Source organism: Stenella coeruleoalba (assembly GCF_951394435.1).
Source record: "Stenella coeruleoalba genome assembly, chromosome: 6".
NCBI lineage: Eukaryota > Metazoa > Chordata > Mammalia > Artiodactyla > Delphinidae > Stenella > Stenella coeruleoalba.
Genome location: NC_137151.1, coordinates 71444825 through 71465224, shown reverse-complemented (window position 1 = coordinate 71465224; position 20400 = coordinate 71444825). Strand labels below are relative to the sequence as shown.

The following is a 20400-nucleotide window of genomic DNA, read 5'->3' as shown; positions in this document are numbered from 1 at the left end:
AGCCCAAGATTGGAGGCCAGAGGGGTGAGATCCGAGCAGCCACCCGCCAGCCCCAGGTTGGCCCAGAACCCAGCACCAGACACGCCCTCAGAGTTGGGGGTCCAGGAGATCTCTCTCACCCACCATGTCACAAAGAGAGACCGAGGGGGCGTGGGGCTGATCCGGGCCATGCTGAGAGCCAAACTGGAGCCTCCTTTTAGCCCGGGAAGGTACTTATTTTCCTTTCAAAAAATAATGTCCACCCCGCTGCAGCCTGAATCCAGCCTTAGGCTTCCCAATTCTCACAACATATGATGGCCAAATTGGGAGTGTTAGGTATGGGGGAGGGAGAAAATGGTAGAACTGCTAAGCCTTACACAGTTTAACCTTCACACATCAGGCACATTACAGAAAATAATAAATTGTTTATATTGGATGTTAGCTTTTAGAAGACCTAATGAAGAATGCTTCTGTGGAGGCATCAAACAGGAGGGAGATTTCGCTACACCTTTTATTATTTCAAATATAGATCAATGAATTACATCAAAACTACAGGCAACAATTAGTATAAATAATACTTTAATCAGTGGCAGCAGAACATTGGTCAATTCTATTAAAAAAGCATCTTGTGTGAACAGACACCATGGGGCTGACTTGACAATGTCATCGCCCAACAAAAGGCTGCAATGGACAAAGTGAGATGGGAGTCTGAGGAGCAATGTCCTCGCCAAACACTTCACTCCCCCCAGTCACGACCCCAACATACCATTGAAAAAACTCAAAACAAACACTTCTGGCTCATATTTGGGGGAACAAACTGGAAACAAATAAAAGCAAATGGGCACTGAGGCTTCCTACATCTAGGTTTCTCCAGAGTACGTTCCCAGATGGAAACTCATTTCCTTCCCTGCCCTAGGTGACTGGGGGGCCCTGCTTCTTCCCTGCCCCACTCCTGTGGGCCCAAATGGACGCTGGGGTCCGATTGGGACCTCAGGGTTGAGGGCCGCCCTCTGGGCCATCCAGGCTCCATTAACATTTCAAAAGACAATCCCTAGAAGAGGAGAAGGAGAAGTGAGACTTATAAACAAACAAGTTGTTTCTCTGATTAAGTTACTTTCCAAAGTAGTGGGGCTATTTTTAAGAAGAACCTTGGGTTTTCTTCATCAAAACATGCCTCTTGGCTTTCCTCTGGGGCAGGGGTGAAGGCAGTTAAGTAGTTTGGCATTTGGTCTGAAGCTGGAGTGAGTAACCTGAACTTCTGGGAAGGGGGAAATCTATATAATAATCTTTGCAATACATATGTAGTTGGATGTTGTGAAAATATATACTACCCCCTCCCAAGGAGAAGGTTCAATGTATTCACAGACTCGGGTTTTAGGAAAGAATCTGAGCAACTTTCCAACTTGCCTAAGGATAGCGGCCCTTTTCAAATCCTACATCCAAAGACTGCTCTCCATGTTTGAGGGGGAAAAAAAGAAAAGAAGGGTAGTTAGAGTCCAAAAGGTTAAGGGTTTAGAGGTCAGTCCTCCTGGCTGAAATACAGCTAATCGAATAGAAAATTTGTCCTCTGGATGAACCTGATTCTGTAATTTAGCCGAACTTCAGTAAAATACCTTTTCAGCTTCTCAACGTGAGGGCATCAGAAAAAAGACGTCTTGACTATGTATGAACTCTGTGCTTTTTGTCATAGAAACAATGATGCGAATAATGCAGGAATATCCATCTTTAATATCCCGACGTGGCGATATTCAAGTATTGCCATGTGCAAGTCTGAGAGCCAGGCTCACCCCAAGGAGGAACAAAGAGCTGTCCCTAGGGTCTAATACAAAAGAGCAAGGCTTGGAAGACACTTTAGAGAAGTGGAATTTCAGCCTAGGGACTCCAGTGAATACCTGCCCTCAGCTCTCAGGAGACACAGAACCAAAGAACATGCCTGTAGAGAAAGTCTTTTTCCCCCTACACTTAAATATATTTTAAAAATTACCTCTGAAATCTTCTAAAGTGTTCTCAAGCACTGAAAAAATAGCCCCAATTCTGAATCTCCTTTTCAAGCTCACCCCCTCTCCCTCCCCACTTTTGTGACTTTTCGGTAGCTACAACCAGGGGTTTCTTTTTGGAGCCCGAGGCTTTGCGGTTTAAATTTCTGAAGCCTTGTTTCATTTGAGTCTATGAACTCTGGCCATTACCTTTGACTCTTTCCCTTATCCTTAAGGGTCAACATTTTAGAAAAGTGAGCTTTGAACCCTTCCCAGGCAAGGCATAAGAAAAATGACTAAAGAACATCTCTCCTGTTGTTTGAGAGCGATTGTTTTTAAACCACTATTCTCAAGGCAAGGGAGAGGAGAGGGCCTGAAAACTTTTATACTTTCACAAATTCTGCTAATTAATGGGTTGAGGAAAACTTCCTTAGATTTGTTTTTTAAAAAATTAAAACTTAGGGAAAAAAACCCTAAGACCAACTTTTGTGGACTTCTAGATTCAATTAGTTTTTCTTTCATTTTTTACAGCAAGACTTCCTCACCTTCCCACTTTCTCCCCAATGCACATTCCCTCTTTCATATAGGCAGGCCATACACCAATGCTTATAAAATACTGCTACATGGGGTATTTGGGGACATTTGGAATCCAGTTGGAACAGAAAATTCAGTCATTATCTAATGACCCAGAACACAGAGGTTTTGTTTTCTTTCCCCAGAAGGAAAATGTTGGACCATTTGTTTCTTTCTTTTTTCCCTTTCCTTTAATCACCCAGAACTGGTTGTAAGCACAGTGCTGAGAAAAGCACATGTGGAAATATATTTTCAGGAACTCAACTTTGAGTGGATCCTTTGCTTCCCTCTAGAAGGGTTAAGGGCCCCCTACACACATTTCCGGGGAGTGAGGAGGGGGTGGAGTTCAAAATGCCGGTTACAGCCAGAAGTAAGTCCACGCATCTCTTGATTCTGCTCCCTGAAACCCAGCCCCTTTCACCATGGTAAGTTTTTTGGCAATAAGATGTCAGTTATTTCTGCACCCCAATTCCCCAACAAATAAATACTTAAGCAAATATAATCTAAACATACAACAACCCGTTTGCACTTCCTTCTTAGACTCATTTCTTTGGGCATGGGGCCACTGGGAGCAAAAAAAATTTTTTTTTCACACTGGAAATTATACAGACAACCCAGAAAGTTCAGAAATCCTGGCCCAGCCCTCCTGCTTCCACTGAAAGCACCTAGCGCAAGGGTGGCCAGCCTTCTGATTCAACACGCCCACATTATGAAACCACAAAGATCCCTGGAGGGGTGGGGGGGGCGGGGAGGATGTTCAAATTCACACTGGGATAAAGCATCCAACCTTCATTTGCAAATTCAAAATCCAACAGCGGAGATTTTCAGGAGTTTAATGACTCGCCAAGGTTTTATGTTCCCAGTAGCTCCTGCCATTTGATAATATACTTAGAGAGAGAATCCCACCCCCCCGACCCCCATCCCCGCTCCAGGGAGGGGGCTACCCTCGGGCAGGGTGCTAACCTAGTCCGAGGTTAGGCCTGCCTGTCCCAGGTCCACCCTACAGTACCTTAGAGCCCAGGGAGGTGACAGCAGGCCCGGCCTGCCCCCACAGCTTCGGCTCAGCCGGGAGCTCAGGGAGGGATGGGCCCAGGGTCCCCACTTCTATAAGGTCGTCAGGTCCGTGTGGTGGTCCTTGGCCAGCGGCTGCAAATGCTGGCCAGGGGCAGCTGAGGAGGAGCAAGAGGAGGAGGAGGATGAAGACGACGACGACGAGGACCTGCCTTTCGTGTTGGGCAGCTTGTGATCTTTTTTCCACTTCATCCTCCGGTTCTGGAACCAGATCTTGATCTGGCGCTCGGAAAGACACAGGGTGTGAGCGATTTCAATCCGACGGCGCCGCGTCAGATACCTGTTAAAATGAAATTCCTTTTCCAGTTCTAGGACTTGCTGCCGGGTGTAGGCCGTCCGGGACCTCTTGGGCTCCCCGCCGGTGTAGTTGGGGTTCACTGCGAGACAAGCAGACCGCACAGTCAGGTCAGCGCCCGGCCTCGGATTAGGCCACAGCCGCTCACTTCCTGGCGCGCCCCGAGGCCCGGGCCCTCCCGGCGCGCTCCTGGCCCACTCCCTGCCTCTCGCCCGCCCTCCCAGGCGCACACGCTCACTCCCACCCAACCCCTCGGACCCACCTGCTCTCCTGGGCTCTCGGGCGGGGATCCCCAAACGTGCCCCATCTCCCCAGCCCACCTGCCGCTCCAGCATTCCCAGGCATTTTGGAAATCCCCTCTTCCACCGCGTTCCCTCCGCTCTGAAAATGGAGTCCTCCCCCACCCCACCCCCATCTCCACCCCCTTTTGCGCCCAGAGCCAAGCAGCCAGCCACATGGTCCCGGCCTGCTCCCTCGGCTATAAAAATTTATGGAGAGAGTAATTGCGGCGCCCATTGAAGCCCCACACGCCCCCACCCACTCGCACCCCCTCGCGGGGCCCAGGCCGCCGGGCTGGGGTGGAGACTGAGAGGTCCTGGGCCCGTGCCTTACCGGAATTCACGTGCACCTTCTTCATCCACGGGTAGACCACGGCCGGCTGCTTGAGGGCCGTCCCAGGGGGCGGCTGCTTGGGGCCGCCCGGCTGGCTGCAGGCCCGGGAGCCGGGCAGGGGCGGGGGCGCGGGGCACGGCTCTCCCGGGGCACCGTAGTGGCCGCTGGGGCCGCCGGGTTCTTGCCCGTGACCCCGCGTGGGCAGTGCCGAGCCAGGCCCGGGGCCGCCGCCTCCGAAGGTCTGCTCACCGAAGTCGGGCCGTGGGTAGAGCCCCGGGGGCTGGAAGTCGGCCCCCTGCGCGCCGCCGCCGTAGTAGTCAGCGCCCTGCTCGCCTAGGTAGCCACCCTGCAAATATTCCTCGCACGGAGGAAACTTGGGGTCCACATACTTGGAGTTCACCATATACGAACTCATGGCCATTAATTTCAGAAGGTAGAAAATACTAATTTTTCTCGTGTTGTCTTTTTTTCTCCTTCCATAGGGCCCTCCTACTTGCTGTCAACTGAATAAAGTTGGCGGCCATGTGACCAGACCAGCCAATAGCGAGGGAGTGAGTTTATCACCGGGTTGGTGAGCATCTCATAATTTTCACAAATTTAACTAAATAACATACGTGTAATCAAGTGACTTGCCGTGGCACATTTGAGGGCCCCCGCCAGATGTTAAAGTAGTTCTAATCCCAGCATCCTCATTCCCCACAGGTAACCCCAGCTTTTGTCTGCCACTGACTTTGCTAACCTCCAGTGCCCCCGCCACTCACCCCGCCTGTAATCAGCCCCCCAAAATGGGCACAGTTCAAGCGGGAATGAATCCTCATATCTGTCAGGGTGCATGGCATCAAAAAGTGGGCGGAAGAGGTGGCTTCTGAGTTGGGCAGAGAACCCCAGGCAGGCAGGACTCCCGCCCGCCCAGCCTGCGGAGCGGGGACTCTGCCATACAAAAGCCGAATCCCGGCTTTGTCTTCATCAGGGTCACCCAAAAGTTACTACAATCTGGCTGGCCTGAATCAAATTAGGCAATGAGTAACTGCCAAGCTGTCTTCGAGGCCAGGCTGTTTCCAGCCAAATCTTGGCCCTTGCTGGTATGGCAAGAAGCCCCCGTGCTGCTCTAGCCAGGGCAGCTGAAGGGTAGCCCAGGAAGGTGGTGAGGGCACCCCCAGCTCACCCAAATGGACCCCAAAGGACCCTAAACTCCTTCTGCCCAGCTCACCTTCTTCTCACATGGCAGTAACGGCCAGTGAGGCCCTTCATTGAGCACCCTCCAACTTTATGCCCCTGGAGGGCAGACCTGGGGCTGGGGTGACCTGGACTCCCACCTTGCTCCCCAGTGCCCCCAAACCTAACCCTCTGGCCCTGCATTCACGCAACCAATTAGGGTTTTACACAGGGGGCCCTGTTTAAAGCTGAGGAGCTTCTCCAGAAAAAGGCTGCTCTATGTCACCAGGCTCAGACGATCCACCTGGAGTCCAAGGTAATAAAACAGAAAGAGGCGACTGAGCCGCCGGCTGCCTCTGGCCTCCAGTTCTAATTCTGGCTATTGCGGAGAAATGTGAAGTTTTTGCATCGACCATATATTCCCCTAGAATCGAATCTGTGACTACGTGGATACCACACAAATTCGGTTCTACAGGGTATATATAGACAACGTTACTACCTCCGGGTTCCACCCAGAGCGAGTACCCAGACCGTTGCCAGCCCCCGCCTCTTCCTCGGAGCCTCCACCAGCCCAACGCGGCCACCCTGCCTTTCAGAGATGGTTCAGGTAGCCTGAAGCGCCTGGTGGCAATTTGCAGCAACGAGTTCCCCATCCTTGTACCAGGGCCGGGGTTACCAAGCAGCCAAGGAGTCAGGACAGTCTTCTTAAGAAAGAAAGAAAAGAAGAAAAATAATCCATCCCAGAAATGGCGGCTTTATTACCCCCCTCTCTGGATCCACATAACCCCCACTCCCTTAGCAAGTGGTATTTTCCAGAAAGGAGCAAATGCCCTCAATGGCAGAAGAAAAAGAGGCAAGAGGGAATATCCTCTGCTCATTCTTCTGCCCACTGTCAGGGCAAGCCAGGTTGGCTGACAAAGCTAGTTCTCCAAGAAGTCGCGCATTTACCTTCCAGGGCCCTGAGCCCGGCTGGCCTCTCCGTCCGGCTGCTGCTGCAGACCCCGAGGCAGGCGCCGCTTGCAGGCACCGAGCTGCCCTGGGCTGGGGCCGGCGCACTAATGGTGAAGGGCAGGGCAAGGGGTCACTCGAAATCATTTACAAACATATCACAAAGTTTCATTATTTTTGCTTTGCCGACAGCAGCACACAAGAGTACAAAAGTTCACGAGTTGTGCCCGCCCCAGCGCAGTCCAGGGCTCACCCCTCGCTTCAGGGCACGAAGAGCACTCAGGGCCCGAATGGGTTTCAGAGGCAGAGGGATGCCCGGCCTCGGGTGGGGCTTTTGGATCCCTGACTGTAGGCTAGAGGTGTTTAAATTTTTTTGATTGTTTTGATTTTACCCTCATGATTCAAAAATTATTTTCAAGCCCCAACCTGGGCCTGGTGCGGTGGAGCCCCCCTCTGCCTGGCAAAATTGGCTGGCTTCTCCTACTCTGCACTGTGCACACTCCCTGCTCACTCCCCCACCGCCATCCTCTGGGTCCAGTGCTTTGGCTATTTTGTAGGGATATCCTGGGTGCCAATTCTAACAAGAGCTCTGAGGCTGCCCCACACCCAGCCCCCTTGTCCCAGGGGGGCTCCCCCCAACTTCCTCTAATGCCAAGAGCTCCCACACACCTGCCTTCCTGGGGACCTTGGGCCTAGGCTTTATCCAGACAAATTGGAGGAGGCTGCTGGGACAGGTGGGGAACCGGGTGAGGGTACATACACATTTTCATATTTGTTAGACGCTGTGACCTGCATTTCACCTTATTGCTCAACTTGTTCAGACAGGTCAAAGCCAATGAGTTATTGATGAACAAAAGCGTTAAATATTCACCTCCCGCCCAACTGCCCATACAAATGCTTTTGATGTCTCCGGCTTTTTGTGCTGTGTTCAGCTACAGGGTGCTGATCGTGGGTTTGCAAGCAAGGAGCATCCACAGAGATAAGCACCCAGAGCCAGGGCAGCTTCAGGAAGAAGGCAAGACCAGGAGTTCCTGGGGACACCGGATTTTCCAGCCTGGAGCCCTGAGCCCTGTTTCACTTGAGACAGCCTGATTCATAGAGGTGAACTATGTACTGGGCGGAACCTCCACTCCTGGGGGGTTGGCACAGCCCCCAGCGAGTCGATTAGGCTGCCCAGCCTGGAGGGCAGAAACCTGGCCCAGAGCCAAGCCTTAGCTTCCCGGACCCTAGAGAGAGGATGTCTCACCAGGGAGGGAGGGTGCCTGGTTCCTAACATCTTCGCACATTCCATCTCCTATGAAAATAAAATCAGCTCCGTTTTGCATGAGGGAGGGGCCCCTGGTCTTTCCTTGATTCTCTCCCCACTACCATCATCTTAATGAGAGAGCCTTCCTGGAGACTTCACAGGCCTCCTCAGAAATGTACCTGTCTTCTGCGGCATATGCAACTCAGAAAGATCCAAACTTCCAAGCCCAAGACCCCAAGAATCTCTGCCCCCCCGCACCCCCCCCCACCCGCCACGTCTGCCTGCAACGCTAGCGGCTCAGGCGCAGAAATTCTCAAATTGCAGTTATAGAGAAGCAGAGGTGAACTAGAAGGGCCGTATCCCTCCCTCCTCGCTCGGCCGCAGTTCCCCAACCCAGGGCCTAAACCGCCGCGGCTGGGGCTGGGGCCTAGGGAGGGGGGAGGAGGGACTTCCACGTAAAGCTCAGAATTCGCAGCCCTTCCCGGAAGCCGGCCAACCCCACACACCCGCAGCCACAGAGGGTTGCGGGTTTTTTGTTTGTTTGTTTTCTTTTTACAAAAAACTAGAGAAGGTTGGGCCAGGCTGAACCGGGTTGAGCTGGGTTGGGCGGCAAAGGGGGATCGCGCTGCCTGGGTGTTCAGCAGGTTGATTCGAGCAGAAAGCGATGCTCGCCGCGACTTGTTAATAGGGCGGGCTGCTAATTAGCTGCAAGCTCTTCACAGACGCGTTCGCTGCGGCGGAGCTGCACCTGTGCGAGCTGGGGAGGTCTGGGAAGGCCGGGAAAGTCCAGGGAGGTCCAAGGAGACAAGGGCGAGAGGCCGCGGCCCGTTCCCTTACTTTAGGTGACTGTAAACCAGGCCCCAGAAAATTTTTCCAAGAGTCCAACTTAGATCCTCCACCTCCAGCTCGAGCTCCCCTCTCACAGTCAGGCCTGGGGAGGCAGGACTGCTCTTCCACCCGCCCACTCCTCTGGCGCGGCCCTTCGCCCCTACCTACCACCCCAGTTATCAATACCGCCCCTTCTCGATTCGGAAGAAACGGGAAGGTACTTACAGCGGCGGTTTCTCACGGTCCCGAACCTGTTGCAATGAAAACGGGGGTCACTTAAATTCCACAGGATAATAAAGATAGATGATACACAGAAAAATGACAAGGCCCTGACACCCCGCCAATACCCAGACCTCCCTCCTGCTTCGGATGCCCGCCCCCAGGAACTGCGCCAAGTTCTCCGCGCGCGGAGCGGGAGACTGCAGTGCTCAAGGGCAGACCCACGAGGTAGGAGAGTATGGCCCCCATCACCTCCCCCACTCTATGCACCCCTTGAGCAAAACCTTACTTTTTGCTTGGCCCGACTCAGGCTGTCTGTAACAGGGTTTCCCCCGTGGGAAAACGGGAAGCGAGGAGAAAACGGGCCTTTGTGTGTTTTCTTCTGCACAATCGGCGGGGTGGGCGCAGGTCCACTGGGGAGGGGGTTAGCCGCTGCATCTGTCCCCTGCCCCAGCTCCCCGTCTGTCTCGCGCTAGGAGCAACTCAGACCCCTTTTCCAATTTCAGATTGGTTTCAAATTCCCCAGCTCCAACCAGCGCTCCCCTAAAACTGTCTTTTCCTTCCCAAAGAAGTACCAGACAAGGCTAGGACTTGCCTTCCCACTTCTGCTCTAATTCAAAACAAAGAGCAATTTCCAAGGGAAATGAGGACCCAAATGATAATCAAGGAAGAGGAAAACCGATGGGTTTAAAGGTAAATGGCAATGCTTTAGACTCTTATCCAGCTCTATGGATATGACATCATTTCGTCAGCATTTTTTCTGGAGGACCCACAAAGTAATCTTACAAAGCAGTGATCCTCACAGGGGCTGGTGTCCAGCTTTAAGTTTTCAGTCTCCTCTAGTTTTATTCTGGGATGGCAGTCCTCTCTGAGAAATCACAAAGGCAAAGCCATCTCCATCCTTATCCTTTCTCTCTGTCCACCTAGACTACCCGTTTGATTCCACTTCAGAAGCAGATGCCCCATTATGAGGAGGAGAGAGACAGAATGTCCCTCTTGTGAGGTGGGAGCCCTCAATTCCTAACTTTCTATGTCTAGAAGGGAGAGGAGAAAACCAGGATTTCCATCCTATTTCTTGATCTAGGTTTAAGCTAAAATTAAAATTAACTTCCAGGGGACTTCTCCCCACACCAGGTGGAAAAGATGGGGCAGAGAAATCCCCCACCCCTGGAGTTGTCCTGGAAAAAGTAATAAGTGACTTACTGGTTTTCTCTCCTAGTGGGCAGGGGAGCTGGGAGCAGACCTGTCTCCTGCGCCCGGCGCTAGCTGGAGCCTCTCACTTTTCTATTGCTGCTTCAGGAACCAAGCATCTGCACTTGTATGCTCTTAACCTAATTTATGGTGGGAATTATATTTTGGCTTGTCAACTCTCAAGCCATAAAACAAAGTTTATTGGGATCACGTGTTCGTAAATAGCCACTCAGGTTCCATCTCTGGCAGAACCATAAATAACCTTCCGCTTTAAACTTTTATTCACTAAATAAAGGTTCACTGCAACTGTTCCCTCACATTTAAATAGTTCCAAATATCTAGGATGCAAGGGGGGAGTCATATTCATATCAATACCCCAGGCTTTTCAAATAGCATCTTTTCAGGGATGTCTATTGAAACTGCGAGATAGTGCTATTTGGAAAAGGCTGGTTGATGGGCATGTCTTATGATTCTTTGGCTGCATCCGCTGTGAGTACCATCCACTCCTTTATTTCAATCATTTTTTAGCTTTGGATGTGGTAAATAAAGAGGAAAGCCAAAGGCCACTTCTTACTTGCTTATACCAGAAGTTATTTGAGATTTTGTTTTAGCTTCGATAAGAAAAGGGTGGTTGGGGAGATGCTGGGTGGGCTTGGGGGTGGGGGGGCAGCTGGAGTTAACACTTGGCTCTGTATTGTTGCGAATGAGCTCAGCGAAAGTTGAAGGTAGCCACATGCCTAGGGGTTTCTATAATTTGCTTAGATCTGGAAGGGAAGCCTTTGCAAGTGACCAAACTGCTTAAAACAGCAAGACTTGGGGTTTGGTAAAGTGAGAAAGTGGAGAATAGCCCCATCGGCGGCATCTTTGGCGACTGAAACTCTAAAGAAGGTTATAAAACAATAAAAACAGCCCTGGTGTGAAGGGGACAGGGTGTGAGGAAGTAAATGAGGCTCTCAAGGAACCCAAGCCCAGGAAGTCAGATGTCCCCAGTCCCACAGTGTCCCAACCACAGGGCTTAGGGGTCCAAACCTGGGTGGGATTCTCTCTCTCCCCCACCCTTACCCTTCCACCAGCACCAGAGGGAGAGCCTAAGAGAGGGGGAGGCAGCGGGCTCTCCTGCTGTGAAAGCCAAGAGAAGGAGCTTGGGCCCGAGCACTGATCCATGGGGTAGAATGTGCCACGCTATGCCTGAGGTAGGCGCGGGTGGGGAAGACACCCCCCGCTCCCACCAAGGGCTGTGAGTGAAAAGAGAATTGACACCCAACATCCTTCCATAGCCTGGCAGAGTTGCTACCAAACAGTGTGAAAACGTATGATTTTTACTATTCCGATTAAAAGAATGGGTGTTCTGTGTAGCTTTGTAGAGCACATATACGTCTATGATTTCTAAATCAAATTCAGTTGTAAAAGTTCTCATCAGCAAACCCATCAAGCCCTTGAAAGAGACTCCTTTCCACAAAAATCTCTTTGCATCCTAATTTCCACCCATTCTCTGTGCATTTCTAAACCCATTTCTTGATTTCACTTTCACTGGCTAGAAAGCAGGGGGCTATTAGCCCAGACTGTATGGCATCTACTTCTTCCCTCCCCATGCCATTAGCCACTTAGAAGTACCTTTTTCTTTTACAGTTGGTAGCATCTGTTTTTAAAATATGAGTAAAGATCAATCCTTTAAAAAAAACGTTTTCTGACTCTATTAGCACTAGGTGAGCAGCTTCAAAACAAGCCCCCCTTAATCCACTGTAAAAAATAACAAAAGTTTGAGGGGCTGGGAAAAGCCTTCTTTATTTTTCCTTAAGTTAATAAAAGAGGATGAATCAAAGGACCTATGACATTCTAGGCAATTGTTATGAGCTTTTTATGGGGGAGGGGCCATGTAAAGAGAAGACCAGGCTGAGAGAATGGTGTTTGAAACAATGTCTGACACCTACTCAGGGCTCAGTAGATATTTTTTGAATGAATGGTGATAAAGGATGGTAACTAGGACTTGCCTGCAGTATTCACAGTGGCTTTCGTAAGAATAAAACTATATAGCCTACTCTGTACATTTAGATACTAACAGCAAAGTAACTAGCTATGCGTAAGGGAAAAGGAGAAAAGAAAGGAAGACACTGAGGCAGACAACTTCAATTACTTTCTAGTCTTAGGACAGCCAGGCGACATGATTAAAGGAGAAAGTGTCTACCTCCCTCCAATCTTCCTTGGCCCCTGCCCTCAATGCTGGGCTTCTGTAGATGAATGACAGAGTGCAGATGGGGAAGAGCAAACTCTGTCTAGTAAGAAGGCTAAGCACCAGGGAGAACAGAAGACTACTTTGGGCCAATTTGTTGGGGTTTTTCCAAGGACTTTCAATGGTGGTGGTAACAGTCCTGAAGAAGAGGTCGGGGAGAAGAGGTGGGGTGGGGGCCTTCTTAAAAACCTGTAAGGAATTTGGTTTCTGGGTAAATTGAGACTCTAGACACTGTCCTTCCTCACTGGGCTGGAAAAACCCAGTCCTGGGAATTTCTGCTCAGAGAGCTTCCATGAGCTAGGGTTCCCTGAAGGAACCCAGATGCCAGAGCCGCTCCCAGGAAGAAGGAGAGACTGAAGGGGCCCCAAGAGGCATCAGCTGCACTCCAAATGTATTGAGGTCCACTCTCTGCCCACCCTAAGGGCCCTTGCTATGTGGCCCAGGAAAGAATATCCTGACCTTGACTTTCAAGAGGCCTCTTGCCCAGAAGTGGTACTGAAGTGGTACTGAACTCTTCCCTTAAACTGTCTGCACAACCAGGATAGGGGATGGAACTTTGGATGAACTCCCTAGGCTGGGGGCAGATAAAGAAAGACTGCCAGGCCTGGCACTTAGGGACACAGGCTGGCAGTAGAGCCAGAAAAGGGCTGAACAGGGAGTCCCAAGCAGGAGAGAAATATAATTCCATATTCCTGGCATTATATCCCATCACTGAAAGAGGACCACTTCTCCTGCTACCCCCGCCCCTCCCCCCCTAAATGGAGTCTGCTCATTGGAGCTCTGCCTTGGTGTCCTCTGGGAAGGAAAGGTGACCCCAGAGGGAACCACTCTAACAGTGAGATGTGCCATCCAAAAGAACAGGCTCTCGGGCAGGATCTCTGATGGCAGGGCCAGAGATTGGATAAGGCTCCAGCAGTCCCAAGAAAAGCAGGATCTGGGGGGTCACCTAAGTCCTTTGAGAACCAAGAATAGAGGGTAGATGGCACAGGAGATGGAGGTGGCTGGGTGGCTACAGCACTGCCCGGTTTCATGGGCCAAACTCTGCCCAACATGGTTGATAGCAGAAGAGACTAGGTGGGTTTGGACAGAAAATCTGACCCAGGTGGACTCCTGGTTAAGCCAAGAGAAGCAGCTTGACCAAGGGCTGCGGAGGCCCTCTTACAAAAAGTCTACAGTCAGAAGTCATGGAGGCCAGGACTAAGGCGTAGAACCTGGTTGCAGGGTGTGTGTGTGTGTGCATGCATATGTGTGGGTTATAGCCTGAAATAGTATACATATAATTATTTTTAAAAGATATAAATAATCTAAAAAATTGGAAGGGCTGATGGAGATTTGGGGGGCATAGGCCTCTTTAAGACACACCTTGACATCACTGTGGCCCAAGTTTGGAGCTGTGGCTCAGCCACGGTCCTGGAGCCCAGATCTTGGAACACAAGCAGATTAAGGGGGAGTTGGGCACTCCTTGCCTCCTTTGCTGTTGCTCACTGGCCTTTTGCTTTCCCACCCTGTCCCAGCTTTCAAGAGGCTGAAAAGAGGGTACTTGCCCTGGGGCTGTAAAAGAGGATGCTTGGCCTAGTGGGTGCGACTGATGGGTGGTGGTGGAGAAGGTGACTCCAGAAGGTGGAAAGTAGGGCCTGCTCTGTGGTAAGGCCTGAGCCTTCTGTAGGAGTCACAGATGTGCCTGTGTGGGTGTGAAGCCTCCCTTACCTGACATCTGCCCACTGAGGAGCCAGGGGCACTTTCCTCCTAGGTTTGGCCCTGAAGTCTACCTGTAGGCAGGGGCCAGACACTGAGACCCAAGGGAGTGGGGCCTATGAGGCCCACTACAGCAAAAGGGAAAGTCCCAGATCCATGTTCTCCTGTGACCAAACCTCATCCTGTCTTCTCTGTACAAGTCAAGGATTAGGTGAGTGAACCAGTCTCTTTCAGCTCTAAAAGTCTAGGCCTGATTACTGAACAGAAAAAGGATAGTGATGATAAGAACTCCTGTTGAATGCTTGCTATTCAATATGTGGTCGAAACAGGTACTGAATGTTTGGCTTGTGCAAAAAAAAAAAAACTTTTAAGTGCTTAATCGGTGAGTTAATGTATGTAAAGTAGTTAGAATAGTGCTGGGCATATAGTAGTGCTACGTAAGTAAAAATCCTCATAACAACATTTGACGGTATTCTTATTATCCCTACTTTCTAAATGAGGAAACAAGCCCAGAGAATTTGCCCTACTTGCCTAAAGTCACACAGCAGGTAAGTGATAAAGATTTGAAAGAAGGCAGGTCTGTACCCAGAACCTACTCGCCTCTTTGAAAAAAATCTCCAAGTTAGCAAGGGATCAATGTCTCCTTCCCTATATGGGAGCAACTACTCAGCTTATGGGGTAGTGACATTAGAAAACCTAATTAAGGAGGGAGCCCCCAAACCTAGGGGAATGGCTGTTGCTGAATGGTAGAGAGAACTTGGCCTCTGGAGACCAAAGAACCAGGAGATACCCTTGGCCAATTCTCAAACATAAGCGTACATCCTAACTGCCATGGTGGAGAGTGTTTACAAACTGCAGGTTCTGGACATTCTGATTCAGTAAGTATGGCATGAAACACAGGAACCTGCATTATAAACAAGAGGTTTGAATGCAGGCCTTCATTACGAATCACTGACCTAAAGTAGGGAAAAAAGGGAGGCAAAAGACTGTGCTGCCAGGAGGCAACGAGGAACAGTGGGCTTGGATCTGAGCCAGTCGTTTAAGTTGGGTGTCACAGCTGATGCAATACCCCATGGAGCCCACCAAAGGCCTGAAATGGGCGCAATGGGGGAAGAAGAGTGTGTGGGTGGTGTGGAAAAGGGGAGAGAGGAGCACCTGCGTTGTTCTCAAGCCGCACAGTCAGTGGGATTCACCCGGGATCTCAGAACCTCGAGAGAGGCCCGAGGGAGTCCCACCCCAGGACGCAGGCCTTGTTCTAGGTGAGCCAGGGCGAGGCCCGTCAGCTTGAGGGAGGAGGGGCTGAACGCTCGGCTTTTCAAGGCTGCCGGTTCTAGGTACCAGGAATTACGGGAAAGGAAAGTGGCAAGAACAGCAGCCCAAATGAGGGGGCTGGTTGGGATTGGGCGCAGCTTGCCCCACCACCGGACCCTAACTCTTTCTGCTCTTAGGAGCCCAGCGCGCGAAAATCGCGCCCCCTCCGGGAAGGCAGAGGAACTGAGGTGGCCCGCCACCCCCGAACCTGCCTTCTGGCTCCCGGGACTCTGGGCTGCCTCTGCTCGGGAAGCCGCCCCTGAGTGTAGGCGCAGCACCGCCAACTCTCCTCGCAGGCGGAAAACACTCTCCTAGCAGGCGGAGGCGGGGGCGGAGGCGGGGGCGGAGGCGGAGGGGCGGGGTCACGTGTCCTCCCCTCCCCCAGCCCGCTGGCGCCCGGGACATCTCCCGCGCCTCCGTAGCCCACAGGACGCTTGTCCTACAGCGCCTCCTCCTGGACAAGGCGCCAGACAACAGAGCAGGGGGACTGCGCCAGCCCCGGAAACCCGAGGCCCGGGCTTCTTCGCGCGGGCGGAGGTCTTCCCGGGCCGGAGGCTGCGAGCTGGTCCTCCCGTCCCCTGGGGCGGTCGGAAGGAGTTGAGAGGGCTCTGAGGCCGCCTCCCCCCGCAGCACTGACAACAAGCTCGCGGCCCAGGAGCGTGCATCTTCCATTAATTAGGCGAGTCCGGGCGGAAAAGCCCTCCAGTTTGTCCGTTTATTTATTTATTGTTTGACCGCTCTCTGCTGAGCCAGTGGTCCCCACAGAGCCCTCGAACGTGCTGCGCTGGCGTAACAAGATCTGGGAATGGTCCGGCTGAAGGATTGGCCTGAAGTTTGGCGGTTTGAACAGGCGCCAAGAGGAAAGGCCTTTTCGCAAAGCAGAAACACCAGGCTGAAGAAAATCTATACACTTCCCCAAGGATCAGATATATATATATACACACACACACACACACATACACATATATATATATACATATATATATATATATCTTCTTTTAAGGTGTTAAATGTATGTGTGAGTGCTTATTTTAACACCTTGAAAGAAGATTTGGTTTCCTTTTGGCCACTAGCTCGCATTTGCAGACTGTTTCTAAAGTACAGATTTAAATTGGGGTGGGGTGGTGAGTCAAGATGATTGAAAATAACGTAGTCAAGGGCAAGATGTTTGACTATATTTAGAATGAAGGCTGGAATAAAGGAAAGATGAGTGGCGAATCCTGAGGGAGGAGTTGGAGAGATCGGGTTATATCTTCCTGCTCTGAGTCCACTCGCCCCCTCCCCCCTTCCGTGCTTTGCTGGTTGGATCCCCAGGCTGGGCTATTTCATTGCACATGCGCCGGACGCTGGGCAAGCGGGCAAGGCAGGCGCTTCGGGGCACTGAGCTGTACGGTAGCTGTGCGCAGTGCTGGGCGGTGTGAGGCACCACGCACTGCTTCTGCGCCTACCTGCAGAAGCGCTTGGACGCCCCAGCTTATAGAGGCAGGAAACATACTTTTTCAGGAAAACCTGTGTTAAAAGCCTCAAACGTCCTTTCTGATCTGCAAGCCCTGTTGCGCCAAACCAGCAAAATCGCCATGTTGCCGGTGAACCCTCTCAAGGTTTTCGTTTGGATCAGCAGTTTCACATCTAGTGCACGCCTTCTCCCAAGTCGTTAATCAAGGCGGGGTGGGGGAGAACCACCTTACGTTCAGAGAGCACAACTTCTCCCTCAGTCTGCACAACTATGAAGTCTAAGGGACCAGTTCCTAGAAAGAGGGTATCTATTCACACCAATTCCGGAAAAGTGGCCCTAAATTGGACTTAAATAGGAATTCCGAGTTCTTGGTGGCTTCTCCCCAGCTTCCGGTGCCCCCGCGTGCCCTGTCCGGCGGCCGCACTGCGGCAAGGCCGTAAATACCTCTAACAGCTGCCTGCCAGTCCAGAGTGAAATACTGTCTTTGTTCCTTCCCCTGCTTCTCGAGCTCGGAAAACAGAATTCTGGCGAAATATATTTATTTGGAGGAGCATCTGACAGGAAAATACGTTTGGTTTTCAGCCCTGGTGCTTGACCACATTTATAACAACGAGCTTTTCTCTGGTCCTCCCGGAGAGCGCAAGCCCAGCTCACTGCCTGACCTTAGACACTAAGGCCCGGACGTGCCACCGGCTCCCTGATGTACAAAGGGATAGAGGTTCGGCCCAAGGACGCTGAGAGTTACACTCTCCCACTTGTGAGGTCCTAGGGTCCAAGTGGTTTTTTTTTAGTTTCGTTTAATTTTTTAAAAATTGGGTTAACTGGGACAGTGGGGGCATTTCTGGCAGTGGCAAAAGCGTTAACTAGTTCCTCTTGGACTAAATGGCCTGCGTTCAAATGTGATTTGCAGATTATTTATTCCCTTAGATGCAATTGACCATTTAAGGTCTTAATGCAATTGACCATTTAAACTCTTAATGCTACCACGGGACTTACAAAGAGCCCCCTAGTCCTCCATATCTGCCCATGACGTCACCCTCTGCTGCGTAATCGGACCTGCAGCCCGCCCAGGTTCTCAGTCACTTGGGCGCGCTCAGCCATCGAACCCAGGGAAAGGCGACTGAAGCTCTGAACACAAGGGCTTGGCCATTATGGCCACAACTCATCCCCACCCCCACCGAGCTTTCAGGCAACCTAGGGGCTCCTTAGGCTCTGGAGTTGCCAGGGGAGGGCCTTGTGAGCCCCTGACCAGGGCCCTGATTTTCAGTAGGTAATGCTGTAAACCAATATGAAAGAATGATCTCAGCAGTACCGTAATAGAGAAGTATTTACAGAATACAGACGTTCCAGATTTAAAAATCACTGAGTTTCTAATTTGTTAGTGATCATAGCGATCCACAACAATTCTGCTAGACGTCAACTGACCACTAATCGTGGCCCTCCATTTTGAAACTCGCATGATTCCGTCGTTAATTAGTAAAAATACCTTTCTACAAAGATGTCATTTATTGTTCTGAAATGCTTTTACGGCCAACACGGTTACACTGGAAGATTTGGGAGAACATTAAAATGTTAGGGTTTTCCTCTGGGTGGTTGAAAAAACGATACTCCGCCGCGCGCAGGTCAACCTCATGCGCAATGCGGCAGATTGTCCCAAAGGTTTTAACATTTCACAACGTGTCCACGAGAGAATAGGCAATAGGATTTGAGAACTGCATCCTCAAGTGCCGTTCAAAATCCGTGGGAGAAAATAGCATTTTTTTCTGCAAATAATTTTCTTTCGACTCATAGATATTTTGGTCCAGTAATTTTGAAGTAGAGTTGGAAATGTTGCTATATAATATTTATTCGTAGGCAACACACACACACACACCACGACAGTACATTTAGAGAGCAAAATATCCACTCTTTTCCCAATCCGGCAAATAAGAAACACACGCGATGTCTGAACTTAGACATGCTTCGAATTTCTGAAATGTCTCTTGGTTTTTCCCCAAGACCTGCACCAGATTTTCTGATACTACTACCTCTCAAAACATGCATCCATTTTGTGGCATAGAATAATACAAATGCACCTGACAGATTATTAGATGTGTGAGGAACCTTTCTTGAATTGTTACAAAAATTATCTAAGAACTAGAGAAGCAGTTAATATTTAAAATTCCATCTCATATACAAGGCCCAATAAACCATCAACCCTAGAAATTAGCATCACTCGTCAAAGCCTAGGTTAACAAACCAAGCACATCCTGGATACACAGAATCCACCCCACCCCCAAGCTCCAACCCTCAAAACACACCTGTTAGCCTCCCAGGTACCTCTGACCACAGACAAACCGCAAAACACTGCTCTATACTACAGAGTGCCTTTAGTGACCCCCAGCAAAGCTGACACATCCAGGAAGCATCTGCACACTCTTCCCAGGGTGGGGATCGAGGGGCTCTCCATCTATGCCGCTATCCACCTCCCATAATCTCCAGAGGAAATAGGGCTTCCCTTCGACTTCTGAGCTCAGCTGGACCCCACCCGGGGCCCCAGGGGACGCCCGCTCAGAGATGGAGTGATCTGGGGCAGGGGGCGCAGGCAGCCACTCCCAGGTCCCGGGGAAGGGGAGGGGGTCGGGCAGGGATCTCCGAGCTGCCCAAACGGGTGGGCGCCTCGAGCTTCTCAGTGGCAGCGCTGGGGGCGCGGGGAGGGGACGGCTCTTACCGGAGGTGCCGAGCTGGAGGCGGCGGTCGGCCGGGGCGGCTGCTGTAATCCACTAGGCGCTGCCGGGCTACGCGCGCTCTGCGCGGCAGGGACCCGCTCATGTTAGAGAAGGAGCCGCGTCGGAACCGCGCGGCTCGGTCACCCAGAGCAGGCCGGCTGCTCCCTGCGGGCGGTGTCGGCGCCGGCCGGGGCCTCGGCGCCCCGGATTCCTTCCGGGCTCTCCCGCCTGCCGGGCTCCCCACCGGCTCCGGGGGCGGCAGCGGCGCGACCGGGGCGAAGGAGCGGCGGGGCCAAGTTGGGCGCCGGGCGGGAGCCGAGACCGCCGCGGACCCCGCAATCCCGCAGCCGGCGACTGGAGCCCACCTCTGCGGAGACAAAGGTTAAAAAAAGAGGGGGTGAGGCTCTAGGAAGGCAGAATGCGGGGGGAAATTCGCCTGGGAAATCAGGAAAAAGGCCGTGAAGGCGAGCGGAGCCTGCACATGACCAGCCGCAGCCAATGACGACCGCAAATAGGTCATAAAAAGGTCTATTACCAAGTTGTAAATTTTCTTCAAACAAAAAGGAATTTACTGCAATTCCTTGCGGATTTTGCACATACAGCTCGCAAGCGCCATGTTTTTCCTCTCTTTCTCTCTCGTCTTCCCTCTTCTGTTTTTCTCCTCTCCTTCCTCCCCCTCCTCCTCCTCCTCCTCTTCCTCCCTCCCTCCCTCCCTCCTCTCCTCTTTCTTCCTCTAAGTCCCTCTCCACTGCTCTCTCTGCCTTTCTTGCCTTCACGGTTCCTTTTTCTAGGAATTCTTTTCTTTTTTTTTTTTTTTTGGTGGTTTGGCTTGAGACCTCTGCTCATTGGGCGCTGTGTTACAGGGAGAATGAGTGCGGTGTGCTGCCCCCCGCGCTCACTTGGGGAG

At 51.4% G+C, this 20400-nt stretch overlaps 2 protein-coding genes across 2 annotated transcripts; both read right to left on the bottom strand.

Moving 5' to 3' along the window:
- Nucleotides 1–246: 246 nt before the first annotated feature.
- On the bottom strand, nt 247–6055 carry HOXD4 (homeobox D4). The gene is made up of 2 exons (XM_079924032.1): nt 4507–6055; nt 247–3976 (listed from the first exon to the last, which is right to left on the bottom strand). The coding sequence occupies exons 1-2, from the start codon at nt 4925–4927 to the stop codon at nt 3633–3635; spliced, it is 765 nt and encodes a 254-aa protein (XP_079780158.1). The 5' UTR covers nt 4928–6055; the 3' UTR covers nt 247–3632.
- On the bottom strand, nt 5345–19867 carry LOC307187814 (uncharacterized protein; the record flags this gene model as incomplete). The annotated part of the gene is made up of 5 exons (XM_079924347.1): nt 19496–19867; nt 8909–8934; nt 6610–6716; nt 6161–6365; nt 5345–5508 (listed from the first exon to the last, which is right to left on the bottom strand). The coding sequence occupies exons 1-5, from the start codon at nt 19594–19596 to the stop codon at nt 5345–5347; spliced, it is 603 nt and encodes a 200-aa protein (XP_079780473.1). The 5' UTR covers nt 19597–19867.
- Nucleotides 19868–20400: the final 533 nt, after the last annotated feature.

Bases quoted from the DNA above. Each gene is read 5' to 3' on its own strand.
- HOXD4 (XM_079924032.1), bottom strand. From the start codon at position 4,927: ATGGCCATGAGTTCGTATATGGTGAACTCCAAGTATGTGGACCCCAAG. The intron at 3,977-4,506 runs GTAAGGCACGGG...CTTGTCTCGCAG, and splicing joins GAAGGTGCACGTGAATTCCG to TGAACCCCAACTACACCGGC.